A 17,921-nucleotide genomic window follows, 5' to 3' on the forward strand; every position below is an offset into this window, starting at 1 on the left:
AGATGATATTCCAGGCAAGTGTCATTATCCAAAATAGCAGACACATCTTGGTACTCCACCTCCGACTCACTCTCGTCTTCTGACCCTTCTGAGTCTCTCTCCTCCTGTCCATCATCAGCGACTCTGTCCTCTTTCTCCTGCGCACTATATACTCCAAAGGCCTTCAGGAAGTTTCAACCACTGTCTGTTGTTGTCCTGCTCACTTTTTCCCTGATTTGGTACTCGGAATGTACATCCTCTAATGCTGCAGCAAGCACATGAAAAGTGTGTGAGCCTTTGAGACGTCTACAAGCTAATGCAGCGGATTGTCTCTCTAGAGAGTTCTGGTCTATCCAGTGGCAGGTGACACCTAAGTAACTACGTTGTCTGGCAGACCAGCAGTCAGTTGTGGTAGCAACATGATTCACAGCACTCAGTTTTCTGACAATTATGCTCTTCATTGTCTTTGCAGCTTCCTGTATTCTACAGCTAAATGTTTTTCTTGTCATAACTGTACACTGAGGTTGCAGGGTTTCTATCATAGTCTTGAAGGATGGTGTCTCAACCACAGAAAATGGTTGATTGGCTTGACATACAACATTTAGCACAAGCTTGTCAAGTGTTGTCTGCGTTACTCACCGTGAAGAGACAGTAAGACAGCTTAATTGTGATCTTTGCATTCTTGATGGGGGGGGGGGGCCCTCAGCAGAAGACCATCTTCTCTTTCTGTGGGATTCTATCAGGTCTGTGTATGTTGTCAATTTATTGGGGTGAACCCTCTGTTGACAGAAAAAAATATCAATGAGGCTACAGGGAATTTATCCATTAAATTACTCATCACCACACCATGATGGCGGGAATGTGTGAAAAAACATACAGGTAGTAACTAACAGAAAAAACAAGTTAATAGAAAATACATTGTTTTATTCACTGAAATCAACTGGAAAAACTTTAAGCTTTAACTTTATTTCCTCTCCATCATAGCTAAGTTACTCTGCTTTGCTGTGTGTGTGTGTGTGTGTGTGTGTGTGTGTGTGTGTGTGTGTGTGCGTGTGCGTGTGCGTGTGTGTGTGTGTGTGTGCGTGTATGTGTGTGTGTGTGTGTGTGTGTGTGTGTGTGAGAGAGAGTACGTCTGTGTGTGTGTGTGTGTGTGTGTGTGTGTGTGTGTGTGTGTGTGTGTGTGTGTGTGTGTGTGTGTGAGAGAGAGTACGTCTGTGTGTGTGTGAGTGTGTGTGTGTGTGCGTGAGAGTGTGAGAGTGAGTGTGAGTGTGTGTGTGTGTGTGTGTGTGTGTGTGTGTGTGTGTGTGTGTGTGTGTGTGTGTGTGTGTGTGTGTGTGTGTGTGTGTGTGTGTGTGTGTGTGTGTGTGTGTGACCATCGTTCAGGGTGAGTTGTTGTTGTGTCTATAGGCCTGGAGTCGCTCTGCAGGCAGGGCAAGCAAAGTTCAACTCCCAGGTGTAGTTGAGGAGGGAGGGAGGGTAGTCAGAGTCTGAGGTGTCCTTCAGGGATGTTTCCCAACAGCCTTTCTTCTGTTTTTGAGCAGCGTCAAGGCCATGCGAGGGAGTCAGATGGTAAATTAGGAATGTTGTTTTCCAAGCGAGCAGACATTTTCATGTCTTCTCTAATCGTCCGTGCCAGCTCTCAATCCAATGTTTTCCATTTCCAGCAAGCCTCTCTATGATGTGATCCATCTTGCCATTTAGTTCAGAAATGGCCACAGTCTGTGATCCCACAGCTCGACCCATGCCTTCCATTGTGACGGACAGCCTTTGTAAGTGAGTGGGCGAGTAAGGAGAGGTAGTGGTAGCATGTGCAGGAGTCCGCTTGTGCCCTGTGGAAATAATAAATAAAGTGACCAAGTTGTAACTAATCCACCGTACCGGTACTTTTCAAAGGTGGTATAGTACCGATTTCAATTTATTAGTACCACAATACTTTATTGGTAGCAGTATACTGTAGAAGCCTACTACACACACATACAGTACATAGAAGAAAGTGTTGTTTGTGTCTTGCAGACGTCCAGCAGCTGATCGGTAATCCAGAAGAAGTTTCCCCTCAGTCAGGGGGGAGCTCCACTTTGAAGCAGGAGACTCCACAACCACCCTGCATTAAAAAGGAAGAGGAGGAACTCTGCATCACTCAGGAGGGAGAGTGTCTTCTAGGATGAGAGGAAGCTGATTACACCAAGTTTCCACTGAGTATTCTCTCTGTGAAGACTGAAGATGATGAAGAGAAACCACAAGTAGACACCCTCTTAGCTCCACTATCAGATAGTGAGGCTGAAGACGAGGTTGAAGAACCTTTGAGCAGCGATACAGACTGTGAAGGTGATATGAGGACTCACACTGACAACAAACACTCTGAATGCTCTACAAAGAAGAGAGGCAAAACATGTTTCAGCTGCTCGGTTTGTGCTGAAAGTTTTACTAAAAAGAGCCGATTAATTTATCACATGAGAACACACACATGTGAAAAACCATTTAATTGTTCAGTTTGTGGCATAAGTTTTTCTCGAAATAGCGATTTCACTCAACACATGAGAACACACACAGGAGAAAAACCATTTAATTGTTCAGTTTGTGGCAAAAGCTTTTCTCGAAATGACAATTTGACTGAACACATGAGAACACACACAGGAGAAAAATCTCTTAAGTGTTCAGTTTGTGGCAAACGCTTTTCTCGAAATAGCAATTTGACTCAACACATGAGAACACACACAGGAGAAAAAACATTTAATTGTTCAGTTTTGTGGCAAAAGCTTTTCTCAAAATAGCTTTTTGACTCAACACATGAGAACACACACAGGTGAAAAACCATTTATCTGTTCAGTTACTGGCAAAAGCTTTTCTGTTAAGGGTAGCTTGATTTAACACATGAGAACACACACAGATGAAAAACCATATAAGTGTTCAGTTTGTGGCAAAAGCTTTTCTGTTAAGATAAAACTGACTCAACACATGAGAACACACACTGGACTAAAACCATTTAATTGTTCAGTTTGTGGTACAAGCTTTTCTTATAACAGCTCTTTGTGTCGACACATGAGAACACACACAGGTGAAAAACCAATTATTTGTTCAGTGTGCTGTAAAAGGTTCCCACATAAAGCAGACGCAATAAAACACACAAGAACAGACAAGGGAAAATAACCAATTAGCTGTTTAGTTTGTGGTATGTTGCTCATATGTGGCGACATCCACCCTACCCAGGACCTCCTCACTGCTTCTTTCACAAATATCTGAGGTATTTGTACACATTTGGATTATTTGGAGCATAATCTTATCCACTCATGACCCCATGTCTTCTCTGTGTCTGAAACCTTCCTGAACAGTAAGATAGATGATGCTTCAAGTGCTTGGTTACTCCTTCTTCAGTCCAGGGACCTGGGGCCTCATGTGTCAAGTTTGTGCACGCTCAAAAACCTGCACTACACCCTTTTTCACTGCAAAGTTGAGATGTATCAAAACTGACATAATTAAAATGCAGCATGAGACACTGCACACTGATATAGTTCAGGGAAAATGATTGTCTTCTGTGCAAATGTAAAGTAAGTGAAACGTGTGATTTACTGCAATACTGTCAGTCTTTGAACTGTTTATTTGTGCTTTGTTGAAATTGTTCATACATTGCACAGCTTTTATTTTTCAATCAATACACCACACACCTACTCAGTGGCCTAGTGGTTAGAGTGTCCGCCCTGAGATGGGTAGGTTGTCAATCAATCAATGTTTATTTATATAGCCCTAAATCACAAGTGTCTCAAAGGGCTGTACAAGCCACAACGACATCCTCGGTACAGAGCCCACATACGGGCAAGGAAAAACTCCCCCCAGTGGGACGTCGGTGAATGACTATGAGAAACCTTGGAGAGGACCGCATATGTGGGTAACCCCCACCCCTCTAGGGGAGACCGAAAGCAATGGATGTCGAGTGGGTCTGACATAACATTGTGAAAGTCCAGTCCATAGTGGATCCAACACATCAGCGGGAGTCCAGTCCACAGCGGGGCCAACAGGAAACCATCCCGAGCGGAGACGGGTCAGCAGCGCAGAGATGTCCCCAACCGATGCACAGGCCAGTGGTCCACCCGGGGTCCCGACTCTGGACAGCCAACACTTCATCCATGGCCACCGGACCTATGCAACTCCCCCTCGCAAGGGACAGGGGAGAAGAGGAGAGAAGAAAAGAAACGGCAGATCAACTGGTCTAAAAAAGGGGGGTCTATTTAAAGGCTAGAGTATACAAATGAGTTTTAAGATGGGACTTAAATGCTTCTACTGAGGTAGCATCTCTAACTTTTACCGGGAGGGCATTCCATAGTATTGGAGCCCGAATAGAAAACGCTCTATAGCCCGCAGACTTTTTTTGGGCTCTGGGAAATACTAATAAGCCGGAGTTCTTTGAACGCAGATTTCTTGTCGGGACATATGGTACAATACAATCGGCAAGATAGGCAGGAGCTTGACCGTGTAGTATTTTATACGTAAGTAGTAAAACCTTAAAGTCGCATCTTAGGTGCACAGGAAGCCAGTGCAGGTGAGCCAGTATAGGCGTAATATGATCAAACTTTCTTGTTCTTGTCAAAAGTCTAGCAGCCGCATTTGTAATTTGTAATCTTTTAATGCTAGACATAGGGAGGCCCGAAAATAATAGGTTACAGTAATCGAGACGAGATGTAACAAACGCATGAATAATGATCTCAGCGTCGCTTGTGGACAAAATGGAACGAATTTTAGCGATATTACGGAGATGAAAGAAGACCGTTTTAGTAACACTCTTAATGTGTGACTCAAACGAGAGAGTTGTTTTAGTAACACTCTTAATGTGTGACTCAAATGAGAGAGTTGTTTTAATAACACTCTTAATGTGTGACTCAAACGAGAGAGTTGGGTCGAAGATAATACCCAGATTCTTTACCGAGTCGCCTTGTGTAATTGTTTGGTTGTCAAATGTTAAGGTGGTATTATTAAATAGATGTCGGTGTTGAGCAGGACCGATAATCAGCATTTCCGTTTTCTTAGCGTTGAGTTGCAAAAAGTTAGTGGACATCCATTGTTTAATTTCATTAAGACACGCCTCCAGCTGACTACAATCCGGTGTGTTGGTCAGCTTTAGGGGCATGTAGAGTTGAGTGTCATCAGCATAACAGTGAAAGCTAACACGTATGATGTCACCCAGCGGCAGCATGTAAATACTAAAGAGTGCAGGGCCAAGAACCGAACCCTGGAGAACTCCGCACGTTACCTTGACATAGTCCGAGGTCACATTGTTATGGGAGACGCACTGCATCCTGTCAGTAAGATAAGAGTTAAACCAAGACAAGGCTAAGTCTGACATACCAATACGTGTTTTGATACGCTCAAATAAAATATTATGATGGACGGTATGGAAAGCGACGCTAAGATCAAGAAGCAGCAACATAGATGACGCATCAGAATCCATCGTTAGCAATAGATCATTAGTCATTTTTGCGAGGGCTGTCTCCGTAGAGTGATTTGCCCTGAAACCGGATTGAAAAGGTTCACAGAGATTGTTAGACGCTAAGTGTTCATTTAGCTGCTGTGCAACAATTTTTTCGAGGATTTTCGAGATAAACGGAAGGTGGGACACCGGCCGGTAGTTTTCCAAGAGATCAGGATCGAGGTTAGGTCTTTTGAGTAGAGGATGAATAACCGCTTTTTTTAATGTTAGGGGAACAGTGCCGGAGGAAAGTGATAAGTTTATGATATTTAACACTGATGGACCTGGGGCGGCATGGCGTAGTGGGTAGAGCGCCCGTGTCAGAAACCTGAGGGTTGCAGTTTCGCTCCCCGCCTCTTCCCATGCCGTTGTGTCCTTGGGCAGGACACTTCACCCTTGCCCCCGGTGCCGCTCACACCGGTGAATGAATGATGAATGAATGATAGGTGGTGGTCGGAGGGGCCGTAGGCGCAAATTGGCAGCCACGCTTCCGTCAGTCTACCCCAGGGCAGCTGTGGCTACGAAAGTAGCTTACCACCACCAGGTGTGAATGAATGATGGGTTTTTAACATGTAAAGCGACTTTGGGTACTTAGAAAAGCGCTATATAAATCCCAGGTATTATTATTATTATTATTAATACAAAAAGCTCCTTGATAAGTTTCCCAGGAATTGGGTCAAGTAAACATGTTGTTTGTTTTGTCCCATTTACACATTTTAACAATTCCTCCAATGTTATTTTATCAAAGAGAGAGAAACTATTTTGGAGGGCAGTGTCCGCCGTATATACAGTCGTATTTGTGTTAATAGAACCCAGTTGTAGCTGGGATGCGTTGTCTTTAATCTCCTTTCTAATGACTTCAATTTTCTTATTAAAGAAATTCATAAAGTCATCTGCTGAGTGGGTGGAGCTACTGGGAGGAGTCCCTTGTTGGGTTAGCGATGCTACTGTACTAAACAAAAATTTAGGATCATTTTTGTTGAGGTGGATGAGATTTGAGTAATATTTAGCTTTAGCTGAGGTAAGCATGCGTTTATAAGTTATTAAACTATCACTCCATGCTTGATGGAAAACCTCAAGTTTAGTCGCGCGCCATTTACGTTCCAGCTTTCTACATGATCATTTATGGGCTTTAGTTTCTTCTGTAAACCATGGGGTACGACTTTTAGGGGCCCTTTTTAGCTTTAGCGGTGCTACACTATCAATGGTGTCGCGCAGGGCATCGTTAAAGTTGTTAGTGAGGTTATCAATAGAGCCCACATAATTTGGGAATGGTGCCATTACCGAAGGCAGTAGGCCAGTAAGAGTCGTCGTTGTGGCAGCATTAATGTTGCGGCTGCTATAGTAGTTATTATTATTAGTTTGTTGACAATGAGTCAGAACTTCAAATTTTATAAGGTAATGATCGGACATTACTTTAGTGTACGGGAGTATCGTAACTTTAGAGGTGGTGACACCCCTGACAAGCACTAGATCTATCGTATTACCGTTGCGATGCGTGGGTTCATTTATTATTTGTGTAAGACCACAGCTATCAATTATAGTCTGGAGCGCCACGCACTGAGGGTCCGATGGGGTATTCATATGGATATTAAAGTCCCCCATTATGATTATATTGTCGGCGTGCGTCACTAGATCAGCAACAAACTCTGAGAATTCACTGATAAAGTCCGAATAGGGCCCAGGGGGGCGGTAGATAACAGCCAGGTCGAGAGGCAGCGGTGTGACAAACCTCATAGTGAGCACCTCAAATAAGTTATATTTATTATTTACGATAGGTGTAAGATTAAAGTTTTCATTGTATATTAGTGTGACACCCCCTTCCCTTTTAAGAGGACGGGCAACATGTGCATTCGTCTAGTTAGGAGGAGATACCTCATTTAGCGCAAAAAAATCGTCTGGTTTGAGCCAGGTCTCGGCGAGACCAACGACGTCAACATTGTTGTCTCTAATGACTTCATTAACTAATAACGTTTTAGAAGATACTGATCTTATGTTTAAAAATCCCATATTATAGGTAGTGGGCTGTTTTGAGGATTGTTTGTTGAAATTATCCGTAGTAGCAATATTAATAATGTTACGTTTATTATGCGTAGTGCACTTTAAATAGTTTCGACCATATCTAGGAATTGATACGACGGGAATTTTCAGATTGTCTGCTTGGTGCTGCGATAAACTGAACGCATCATAGTTAGCCACCTCAGTAGATATTGTATGTCTGCCTCTGACACAGTCACAAACGAAAAAACATTATGTGAGTTGTGTTTTAATCCAAGAGAATTGCTATGTGTGCAGGGATTATCCAGCCTGGCGCCGGCTAGTTTTAGTTTAAATGACTTCTTACCCGGACACTCTACGCTTCTTTGAGGATTAGCCTTTCACTTTGTTGTTAGCCCCGCTCGGCATCCCTGCTTCTGCTTCCGCTCACACCGCTTACGTCTCCTCCATTGACGGTCCCCGCTAGTACTTGACTCCGCTGATTCAAAGGCCGCTCGATGTAGCCCGCAAAGTATTCCCATGCTAGCGAGGAGGTCCACCGTACATGCATCTTTCAGTCTATAACGACCCGATCTATCCACATCCAGAATTGTCTGTCGGTCGTATGTGATCACAGAGTGTTCACGCTTTGAGCCAGCCATGAAATAGGCAGAATTGACGGGTATTTTTGCCAAATCGCTCTACACTCCAAAGAGCGTCTGCAAGCCGCTGCCTATTAGGGCGCCGCCATTTTGTCTAGTGCATCCATCAGTGTTGTGCAAGTACAACATCTACTGCATCCATCAGTGTTGTGCAAGTATAAAATCTACTGCATTCATCAGTGTTGTGCAAGTACAACATCGAATGCATCCATCAGTGTTGTGCAAGTACAACATCGAATGCATCCATCAGTGTTGTGCAAGTACAACATCTACTGCATCCATCAGTGTTGTGCAAGTATAACATCTACTGCATCCATCAGTGTTGTGCAAGTATAACATCTACTGCATCCATCAGTGTTGTGCAAGTACAACATCTACTGCATCCATCAGTGTTGTGCAAGTATAACATCTACTGCATCCATCAGTGTTCCCTCTCCCCAGCCACTTGGGGGATCCCGAGGCGTTCCCAGGCCAGCCGGGAGACATAGTCTTCCCAACTTGTCCTGGGTCTTCCCCGTGGCCTCCTACCGGTCGGACGTGCCCTAAACACCTCCCTAGGGAGGCGCTAGGGTGGCATCCTGACCAGATGCCTCATCTGGCTCCTCTCCATGTTGAGGAGCAGCGGCTTTACTTTGAGCTCCTCCTGGATGACAGAGCTTCTCACCCTATCTCTAAGGGAGAGCAACGCCACCCGGCGGAGGAAACTCATTTGGGCCGCTTGTACCCGTGATCTTGTCCTTTCGGTCATAACCCAAAGCTCATGACCATAGGTGAGGATGAGAACGTAGATCGACCGGAAAATTGAGAGCTTTGCCTTCCGGCTCAGCTCCTTCTTCACCACTTCACTTCTTTCACAACATTTCTAAGTCCTGTTATTTATTGGAGGCTAAAATGTAGTCTTTTAGGAATGGTTGAAAGGACCGTGTGGTATCAATGTACTAAATACTACATTTACATTGAAGAGGTTATTGAAGATATTTCACAACCTTTAACAAATATCAGCAACCTATCATTTCAAAAAGGCAAATTCCCAAACAAAATGAAAAATGTATAAGACTGAAGACAAACAGCAGTTTACAAACCTGAGACCTGTTTCATTACTTCTACAATTTTATGAAATGATTGAGAAACTGTTTAACAACGGATTGGAAAAATGCATAAATAACAATGAAACACTCACAGACAACCAATGCAGATACAGAGCCAACATTTCAATATCAATGACATTTATCCAAATAACCACCAGATCACCGACACAATACAAACATGTTCTAGACCAAAAATGACTTCATATTCTCTATTGCTCACTAGTGTTACATATCTGACTTATTGTGTAGAAATATGGGAAATAACTACAAATGTGCACTTCATTTACTAACTGTGTTACAAAAAAGATCAGTTATAATAATACATCATGTTGGATGTAGAGAACATACAAACTATTTATTTATTGAATCAAATATATTGAATTTCAATGACTCAGTGAGTGTGCAAACAGCTAAAATGATGTAAAAAGCAAACTATAACCTGCTAGCCAAGAATGTACAACAATTCTTCTTAACAAAAGAGGAGAAATATAATCTTAGAGGAAAATCTAATTTAAAACATTTGTATGCACGTACAACACTTAAAACATTTAGCATATCAGTATGTGGAATGAAATGATGGAATGATTAAGCAAGGAAATCAAACAAAACACTAAGTTTAAGAAAGTGTTCAAACTAAAAGTGTTCACTGAGTACAAAGAATAAGAATTAAAATAAACATCTTGAACCTTTTCTTTATTATTATTATTGTTGTGTAGATGTTCACATGTCTAATATTTAAGTATTTATTATTTGTTTACTTATTGTAAATAATGTATTTACTTGTTCAGTGTTCTGTTAAGAAACAGAGAACAACAAATGATTAAACTGCTAGGATATGAAAAGAGGTACAATAAATAAGTTCTGCTTCTTCCTACTCCTTTTCTGACACCGTTATATTGTTTGGGGGTGTGTTGGTATGGACTAGGTAGTGAAGAATAACGGTGCAGTGCTCTCTACCGTTATTAAAAAGAGACGACTGACTTTTAGGACAACTTTACTGACATAAACACCCGGCGATCATGATGGAGTATCAACCTTTTGTCTTAATAACTTTCGTAAAGCAATAATTGACAGTGACCTGGTATAAAAACAGTCTGCAGAAGATGTAAAAATCTTAAAAGATAAATAAGGCAATATTTATGGAAGTAGAATTGTCTCACATCAACTTTAAATATATATATATATATATATATATATATATATATATATATATATATATATATATATATATATATATATATATATATATATATATATATATATATATGATATTAGTACATATGCACACCATCTATGCATTTACCAAACAAAATGAAAAATGTTAATTCAGTGCACATAAAGTTACTTTTAAATGAGATGTAAAAAGATGTCAAGTGTAAAAGATGTAGAGATGTAAAAAGATGTAAACAAAGCTGCTCTGTGTAGCACAACTTGAGGTTTGAAAACAGCATCCAGTAGTTCTTGTAGACCTTTGTTCTCCTCCTTTGTCCGAACGAAGTTCCTCCTAGTACTCTGCTATGGTTCTTTCCAACACTCCAAATATTTCTTCAAGGACAGAATTTAGTCGCTGCTCCATCAACATTCTCAGCTTTCTGACTGGACACATTTTTTAAACAAACAAAACCTGCGTGTTGCTAACTTCCGGCTTTTCTTCTTCGCTGGTTTCTCGCTGCAACAATCAAACACGCGGACTTAAAAGCCTACTGAAAGCCACTACTAGCGACCACGCAGTCTGATAGTTTATATATCAATGATGAAATCTTAACATTGCAACACATGCCAATACGGCCGGGTCAGTCTACCCCAGGGCAGCTGTGGCTACGAAAGTAGCTTACCACCACCAGGTGTGAATGAATGATGGGTTCAGAAAAACATGTAAAGCGACTTTGGGTACTTAGAAAAGCGCTATATAAATCCCAGGTATTATTAACTTATAAAGTGACATTTTAAATTTCCCGCTAAACTTCCGGTTGAAAACGTCTATGTATGATGACGTATGCACGTGACGTCAATGGTTGAAACGGAAGTATTGGGACACATTGTATCCAATACAAACAGCTCTGTTTTCATCTCAAAATTCCACAGTATTCTGGACATCTGTGTTGGTGAATCTTTTGCAATTTGTTTAATGAACAATGAAGACTGCAAAGAAGAAAGTTGTAGGTGGGATCGGTGTATTAGCGGCTGGCTGTAGCAACACAACCAGGAGGACTTTGAGTTGGATAGCAGACGCGCTAGCCCCCGAACTCACCTTAACTTCCTCCGTCTCCGGGCCGCCGAACGCATCTGTGATCAGGTGAAGTCCTTCATCGCACTGTCGATCGCTGGAACGCAGGTGAGCACGGGTGTTGATGAGCAGATGAGGGCTGGCTGGCATAGGTGGATAGCTAATGTTTTTAGCATAGCTCTGTGAGGTCCCGTAGCTAAGTTAGCTTCAATGGCGTCGTTAGCAACAGCATTGTTAAGCTTCGCCAGGCTGGAAAGCATTAACCGTGTATTTACATGTCCATGGTTTAATAGTATTGTTGATTTTCTGTCTATCCTTCCAGTCAGGGGCTTATTTCTTTTGTTTCTCTCTGCAGTTAAGCACGATACTATCACGTTAGCTCTGTAGCCAAAGTGCTTCGTTGATGTATTGTCGTGGAGATAAAAGTCACTGTGAATGTCCATTTCGCGTTCTCGACTCTCATTTTCAAGAGGATATAGTATCCCAGGTGGTTTAAAATACAAATCCGTGATCCACAATAGAAAAAGGAGAGAGTGTGGAATCCAATGAGCCAGCTTGTACCTAAGTTACGGTCAGAGCGAAAAAAGATACGTCCTGCACTGCACTCTAGTCCTTCACTCTCATGTTCCTCATCCACAAATCTTTCATCCTCGCTCAAATTAATGGGGTAATCGTCACTTTCTCGGTCCGAATCTCTCTCACTGCTGGTGTAAACAATGGGGAAATGTGAGGAGCCTTTCAACCTGCGACGTCACGCTACTTCCGGTACAGGCAAGGCTTTTTTATCAGCGACCAAAACTTTATCGTCGATGTTCTCTACTAAATCCTTTCAGCAAAAATATGGCAATATCGCGAAATGATCAAGTATGACACATAGAATGGATCTGCTATCCCCGTTTAAATAAAAAAAAATTCATTTCAGTAGGCCTTTATTGCTAAGGTTTCGTCCAGTAGTGGGCCGGTGATGATGATGATGATGATGATGATGATGATGATGATGATGAAAAAGATGTACATGTGCAAGTGAACAATTGGATCCACAAGGGACAACAACCCTTTCCACAGACTACACACACATCAGAAACATAAATGTTAGAAGCCTACAACAATATATGTGAAGAAGACTTTAGTATTAAAAGTGAAGATGTGAGGTGAAATAAGTAGAAATGCAGCAATAAAAACAAGCAACTCCACTCACGATGGCTCTAAAGTTCAGTGATGTGTTACACCTACTCAGTGGCTTAGTGGTTAAAGTGTTCCCCATGAGATCGGTAGGTTGTGAGTTCAAATCCCGGCAGAGTCATACCAAAGACTATAAAAATGGGAGCCATTACCTCCCTGCTTGGCACTCAGCATCAAGAGTTGGAATTGGAGGTTAAATCACCAGAAATGATTCCCAGGCGCGGCACCACTGCTGCCCACTGCTCCCCTCACCTCCCAGGGGGTGAACAAGGGGATGGGTCAAATGCAGAGGACACATTTCACCACACCTAGTGTGTGTGTGACAATTATTGGTACTTTAACTTTAAAGGCCTACTGAAAGCCACTACTACCGACCACGCAGTCTGATAGTTTATATATCAATGATGAAATCTTAACATTATAACACATGCCAATACAATAACTTATAAAGTGACATTTTAAATTTGCCGCTAAACTTCCGGTTCGAAACGCCTCTGAAGATGACATATGCGCGTGACGTAGCCCGGGGAACACGGGTATGCCTTCCACATTGAAGCCAATACGAAAAAGCTCTGTTTTCATTTCATAATTCCACAGTATTCTGGACATCTGTGTTCGTGAATCTGTTGCAATCATGTTCATTGCATTATGGAGAAGGAAGCTGAGCAAGCAAAGAAGAAAGTTGTCGGTGCGAAATGGACGTATTTTTCGAACGTAGTCAGCAACAACAGTACACAGCCGGCGCTTCTTTGTTTACATTCCCGAAAGATGCAGTCAAGATGGAAGAACTCGGATAACAGAGACTCTAACCAGGAGGACTTTTGACTTCGATACACAGACGCCTGTAGAGAACTGGGACAACACAGACTCTCACCAGGATTACTTTGATTTGGATGACAAAGACGCAGACGTGCTACTGTGAGTATGCAGCTTTGGCTTCTAAACATTTGATCGCTTGACAGTATGTGCGCAACTTTTTTTTGCGTATGTACGTAACTTTTTAAAAATATATAAGCTTTATGAACCTTGGGTTAGGTGAACGGTCTTTTGGGCTGAGTGATTGTGTGTGTTGATCAGGTGTTTGAATTGTATTTGCGTGTTCTATGGAGCTAGGAGCTAGCATAGGAGCTAGGAGCTAGCATAACAAACACGCAGGTGTTTTTATGCAGGATTAATTTGTGGCATATTAAATATAAGCCTGGTTGTGTTGTGGCTAATAGAGTAAATATATGTCTTGTGTTTATTTACTGTTGTAGTCATTCCCAGCTGAATATCAGGTCACCCCCGACTCTCACAGCATCTTCCCTATCTGAATAGCTTCAACTCCCCACTAGTCCTTCACTTGCACTTTACTCATCCACAAATCTTTTATCCTCGCTCAAATTAATGGGGAAATTGTCGCTTTCTCGGTCCGAATCTCTCTCACTTCATGCGGCCATCATTGTAAACAATAGGGAACTTTGCGTATATGTTCAACTGACTACGTCACGCTACTTCCGGTAGGGGCAAGCCTTTTTTTTATCAGATACCAAAAGTTGCAATCTTTATCGTCGTTGTTCTATACTAAATCCTTTCAGCAAAAATATGGCAATATCGCGAAATGATCAAGTATGACACATAGAATAGATCTGCTATCCCCGTTTAAATAAAAAAAAATCATTTCAGTAGGCCTTTAACTTAATTTTTCTTCTTTGTTGATGTTTTGCAGTAGTTAACATCCATGATGTAACAATGCTGCTAATCTACCAGAGTCCACATTTTGTTAACCATTTTATTCATTCATACTTTTAGTTGGATAAAAACAATAAAATGCAATGGAAAAATTGTGATTTTATATGACACACACAAAAAAAAACATGAAAATAAGATGTCCTCTCTACAACAATGACAAAATAAAATAGGATACTAGCTACATATATAATATTCAATACATGCACACAAGTTAAAAAGTAATTACAGGACAACATATAAGACTACAAGATGAGAAGCACTACATACAACATCAAATATACATTCTTATTAAACATGCTGTGTTTTTAAACTACATTTAGCACAATCACTGTTTAAGTCTTTTTACAACCCTGCAGCTTCCATGACTGTTACACACTTGTGTCTACTCACCTGATTCTTAAACCTGAACATCTTATCACACACAGTGCAATTAAACGGTTTCTCTCCAGTGTGTGTTCTCATGTGTATGGTCATGCATTCCTTTCTGGAGAAACTCTTCTTACAAACAGAGCAAGAAAAAGGTTTCTCACCTGTGTGTGTTCTCATGTGCAATATCATTTCCTTCTTAATGTTGAATCTTTTAGCACAAGCTGAGCAAGGAAAAGGTTTCTCTCCAGTGTGTGTTCTCATGTGTGTGGTCATGCTTTGCTTTCTGGAGAAACTCTTCTTACAAACAGAGCAAGAAAAAGGTTTCTCACCTGTGTGTGTACTCATGTGCAATATAAGTTCCTTCTTAATGTTGAATCTTTTAGCACAAGCCGAGCAAGTAAAAGGTTTCTCTCCAGTGTGTGTTCTCATGTGTGTGGTCATGCGTTGCTTTCTGGAGAAACTCTTCTTACAAACAGAGCAAGTAAAAGGTTTCTCACCAGTGTGTGTTCTCATGTGTGTGGTCATGTCATTCTTAGTGTTGAATCTTTTAGAGCAAGCTGAGCAATTAAAAGGTTTCTCTCCAGTGTGTGTTCTCATGTGTCTGGTCATGTGATGCTTTGTGGGGAAACTCTTTTTACAAACAGAGCAAGTAAAAGGTTTCTCACCAGTGTGTGTTCTCATGTGTGTGGTCATGTGTTCCTTTCTGGAGAAACTCTTCTTACAAACAGAGCAAGTAAAATAATTATTTCCAGTGTGTGTTCTCATGTGTGTGGTCATGCTTTGCTTTGTGGAGAAACTGTTCCTACAAACAGAGCAAGTAAAAGGTTTCTCTCCAGTATGTACTCTCATGTGTAATATCATTTCATTCTTAGTGTTGAATCTTTTAGCACAAACAGAGCAAGTAAAAGGTTTCTCTCCAGTGTGTGTTCTCATGTGTGTGGTCATGTTAAGCTTTGTGGAGAAACTCTTCTTACAAACAGAGCAATTAAAAGGTTTCTCTCCAGTATGTATTCTAATGTGTACTTTAAAATTACTCTTCTGTCTAAATGATTTCCCACATTGAGAGCAGTCAAAGTGTTTGTTGTTAGTGTGATGTCTCGTATCACCTTTAGAGTCATTTTGACTCTCCAAAGGTTTTTGGATGTGGTCACTGTGATCAGAAGAGTGTGACATCATGTGGTCCATGTCTGACAGTGGAGCAAAGATGCTGTCTGGTTCTGACTTTATATCTTCACAATGCTCTCCATCAGCTTCTGTGATGTGTTGACTTACAAGCTCCGCCCCTCTGTTCTCCTCACTTTGACTGTGATGAAGCTGTAAGGACTGAGCTTCATCTTCATCATGAAGCTGCTCCTCTTTAATGTGGGAGGGGGCCTGTAGCTCCTTCTGTCCCACACTGGTGTGCCACTCCTCTTCATGACTCCCCGCTGACACCTGCTGGACATCTGCAGAACAAATGAGGTGTTACTGTATTGAAGTTTGCAGTATTCAAACTATTGACATGTGAGCTAGGCCAAATAGACAGTGATGGGCAAGCTACCTGGACAATGTAGTAAGCTAAGCTACAAGTTACTCTCAATTAAATGGAGCTAAGCTATCCTCAGAGAATTGGAGCACGCTACACTACAAAAGTAGCTTGCCACATCAAAGCTACATTTAAAAAAAAAGACATTATATGGAATATTAATAACACAGACATCTACAGAGGCAGAAAATAAGTATAATAAATATAAAAACCAGCTAATTGGTATACTAGGAAGATGTAAGAAGGAATACTACAGACAATTATTAAAGAAGAACAGAAACAACATGAGAGCAACATCCTAAATAGCATCATTAAAAATGCTGCTAAGAAAGATTACCCCCAGTACTTTCTACATGGAAATACAAAAAATGACAATATGAACCAAATGGTTGAACGTTTTAATGATTACTTTGTTAATATCGGTGGAAGAAAGATTTCCAAATGCAGATGATGGATCAGTTGAGGACTTGAGTGAGCTCATAGACAGAAATCCCAATTCCATGTTTCTTAAGAACGTGACAAAAGAAGAAATAATCCAAATTGTAAAACATTGTAAATCCAAGACCTCAAGCGACTGTCATGGAATAGATATGGTAACCATAAAAAAGGTTATAGAAGACATTTCAGAACCTCTGACATATATCAGCAACGTATCATTTCTAACCGGCAAATTCCCTGACAAAATGAAAATTGCAAAAGTCGTACCAATTTATAAGAATGGAGACATACACCAGTTTACAACATGCCCTTTCCCAACTACTTTGGCACGTGTTGCAGCCACGAAATTCTAAGTTAATTATTATTTGCAAAAAAAAATAAAGTTTATGAGTTTGAACATCAAATATGTTGTCTTTGTAGTGCATTCAATTGAATATGGCTTGAAAAGGAATTGCAAATCATTGTATTCCGTTTATATTTACATCTAACACCATTTCCCAACTCATATAGAAACAGGGTTTGTAATAACAAGTGTATGTAAGATATTGAAATGAATCAAAACTATATATATATATATATATATATATATATATATATATATATATATATATATATATATATATAACAGAGAGAGAGAGAGAGAGAGAGAGAGAGAGAGAGAGAGAGAGAGAGAGAGATACTGTAATAACGAAGTAAATAATGAAGATTGAAAACCAATTACAAAAAACTAAATCCAAAACAAATGTACTAAAAAATTACCTTTTTTATATTTGCATAGTATGTATATATTATTAATGTTGTAAATATAAATCTTTATATATTTAAAAATGCTGGTCCTAAAGAGGTAGCCATTTTACAGAAGTTGTCAAGAAGGTCACACATACAAGAATGTGTGTGTGTGTGTGTGTGTGTGTGTGTGTGTGTGTGTGTGTGTGTGTGTGTGTGTGTGTGTGTGTGTGTGTGCGTGCGTGCGTGCGTGCGTGCGTGCGTGCGTGCGTGCGTGCGTGTGTTCTTGAGACATGAAGAAGGAAAAGTATCTTCCATATGAGGAGGTGTGAACAAGTGATGACATAAATCATGGTCCCAATAACATTGCATCTAATACTAGAGTATGTGAACATTGCTCCAAAGTCAGGATGTGTTGTTGATTTAATGTGCATAAAACAATAACATTGACAGGTGCAAAGGCAGCAATATATGATAAAACAAGACGGCAGCTAAAGGAGGACTAAAGAAGGACTTACCTATTCATCCCCCTCTGGTCAACATATGTAATAACAAGTGT

General features: G+C 40.8%; 2 protein-coding genes across 12 annotated transcripts in view; one reads left to right on the forward strand and one right to left on the reverse strand.

Moving 5' to 3' along the window:
• The window catches only part of LOC133636327 (zinc finger protein 37-like), a 497,781-nt gene that overhangs the window by 293,964 nt on the left and 185,896 nt on the right, over window positions 1-17,921 (forward strand). The gene's annotated exons all lie outside the window — the stretch shown is intronic.
• Window positions 1-17,921, reverse strand: part of LOC133636328 (gastrula zinc finger protein XlCGF57.1-like) — a 346,899-nt gene that overhangs the window by 77,669 nt on the left and 251,309 nt on the right. For 9 of the 10 annotated variants that reach the window (XM_062030239.1, XM_062030250.1, XM_062030247.1 and 6 more), the window contains one exon: window positions 14,370-16,118. The exons of the other annotated variant lie outside the window; for it this stretch is intronic. In XM_062030239.1, the coding sequence (XP_061886223.1) occupies window positions 14,647-16,118 (1,472 nt within the window). In that variant the 3' untranslated portion in view covers window positions 14,370-14,646. Of the gene's footprint in view, window positions 1-14,369; window positions 16,119-17,921 lie in introns of those variants that run through there. 10 annotated transcript variants of the gene reach the window in all.

The sequence above is a fragment of the Entelurus aequoreus genome, linkage group LG20 (genome assembly GCF_033978785.1).
Source record: "Entelurus aequoreus isolate RoL-2023_Sb linkage group LG20, RoL_Eaeq_v1.1, whole genome shotgun sequence".
In the NCBI taxonomy this organism is placed as follows: Eukaryota; Metazoa; Chordata; class Actinopteri; order Syngnathiformes; family Syngnathidae; genus Entelurus; species Entelurus aequoreus.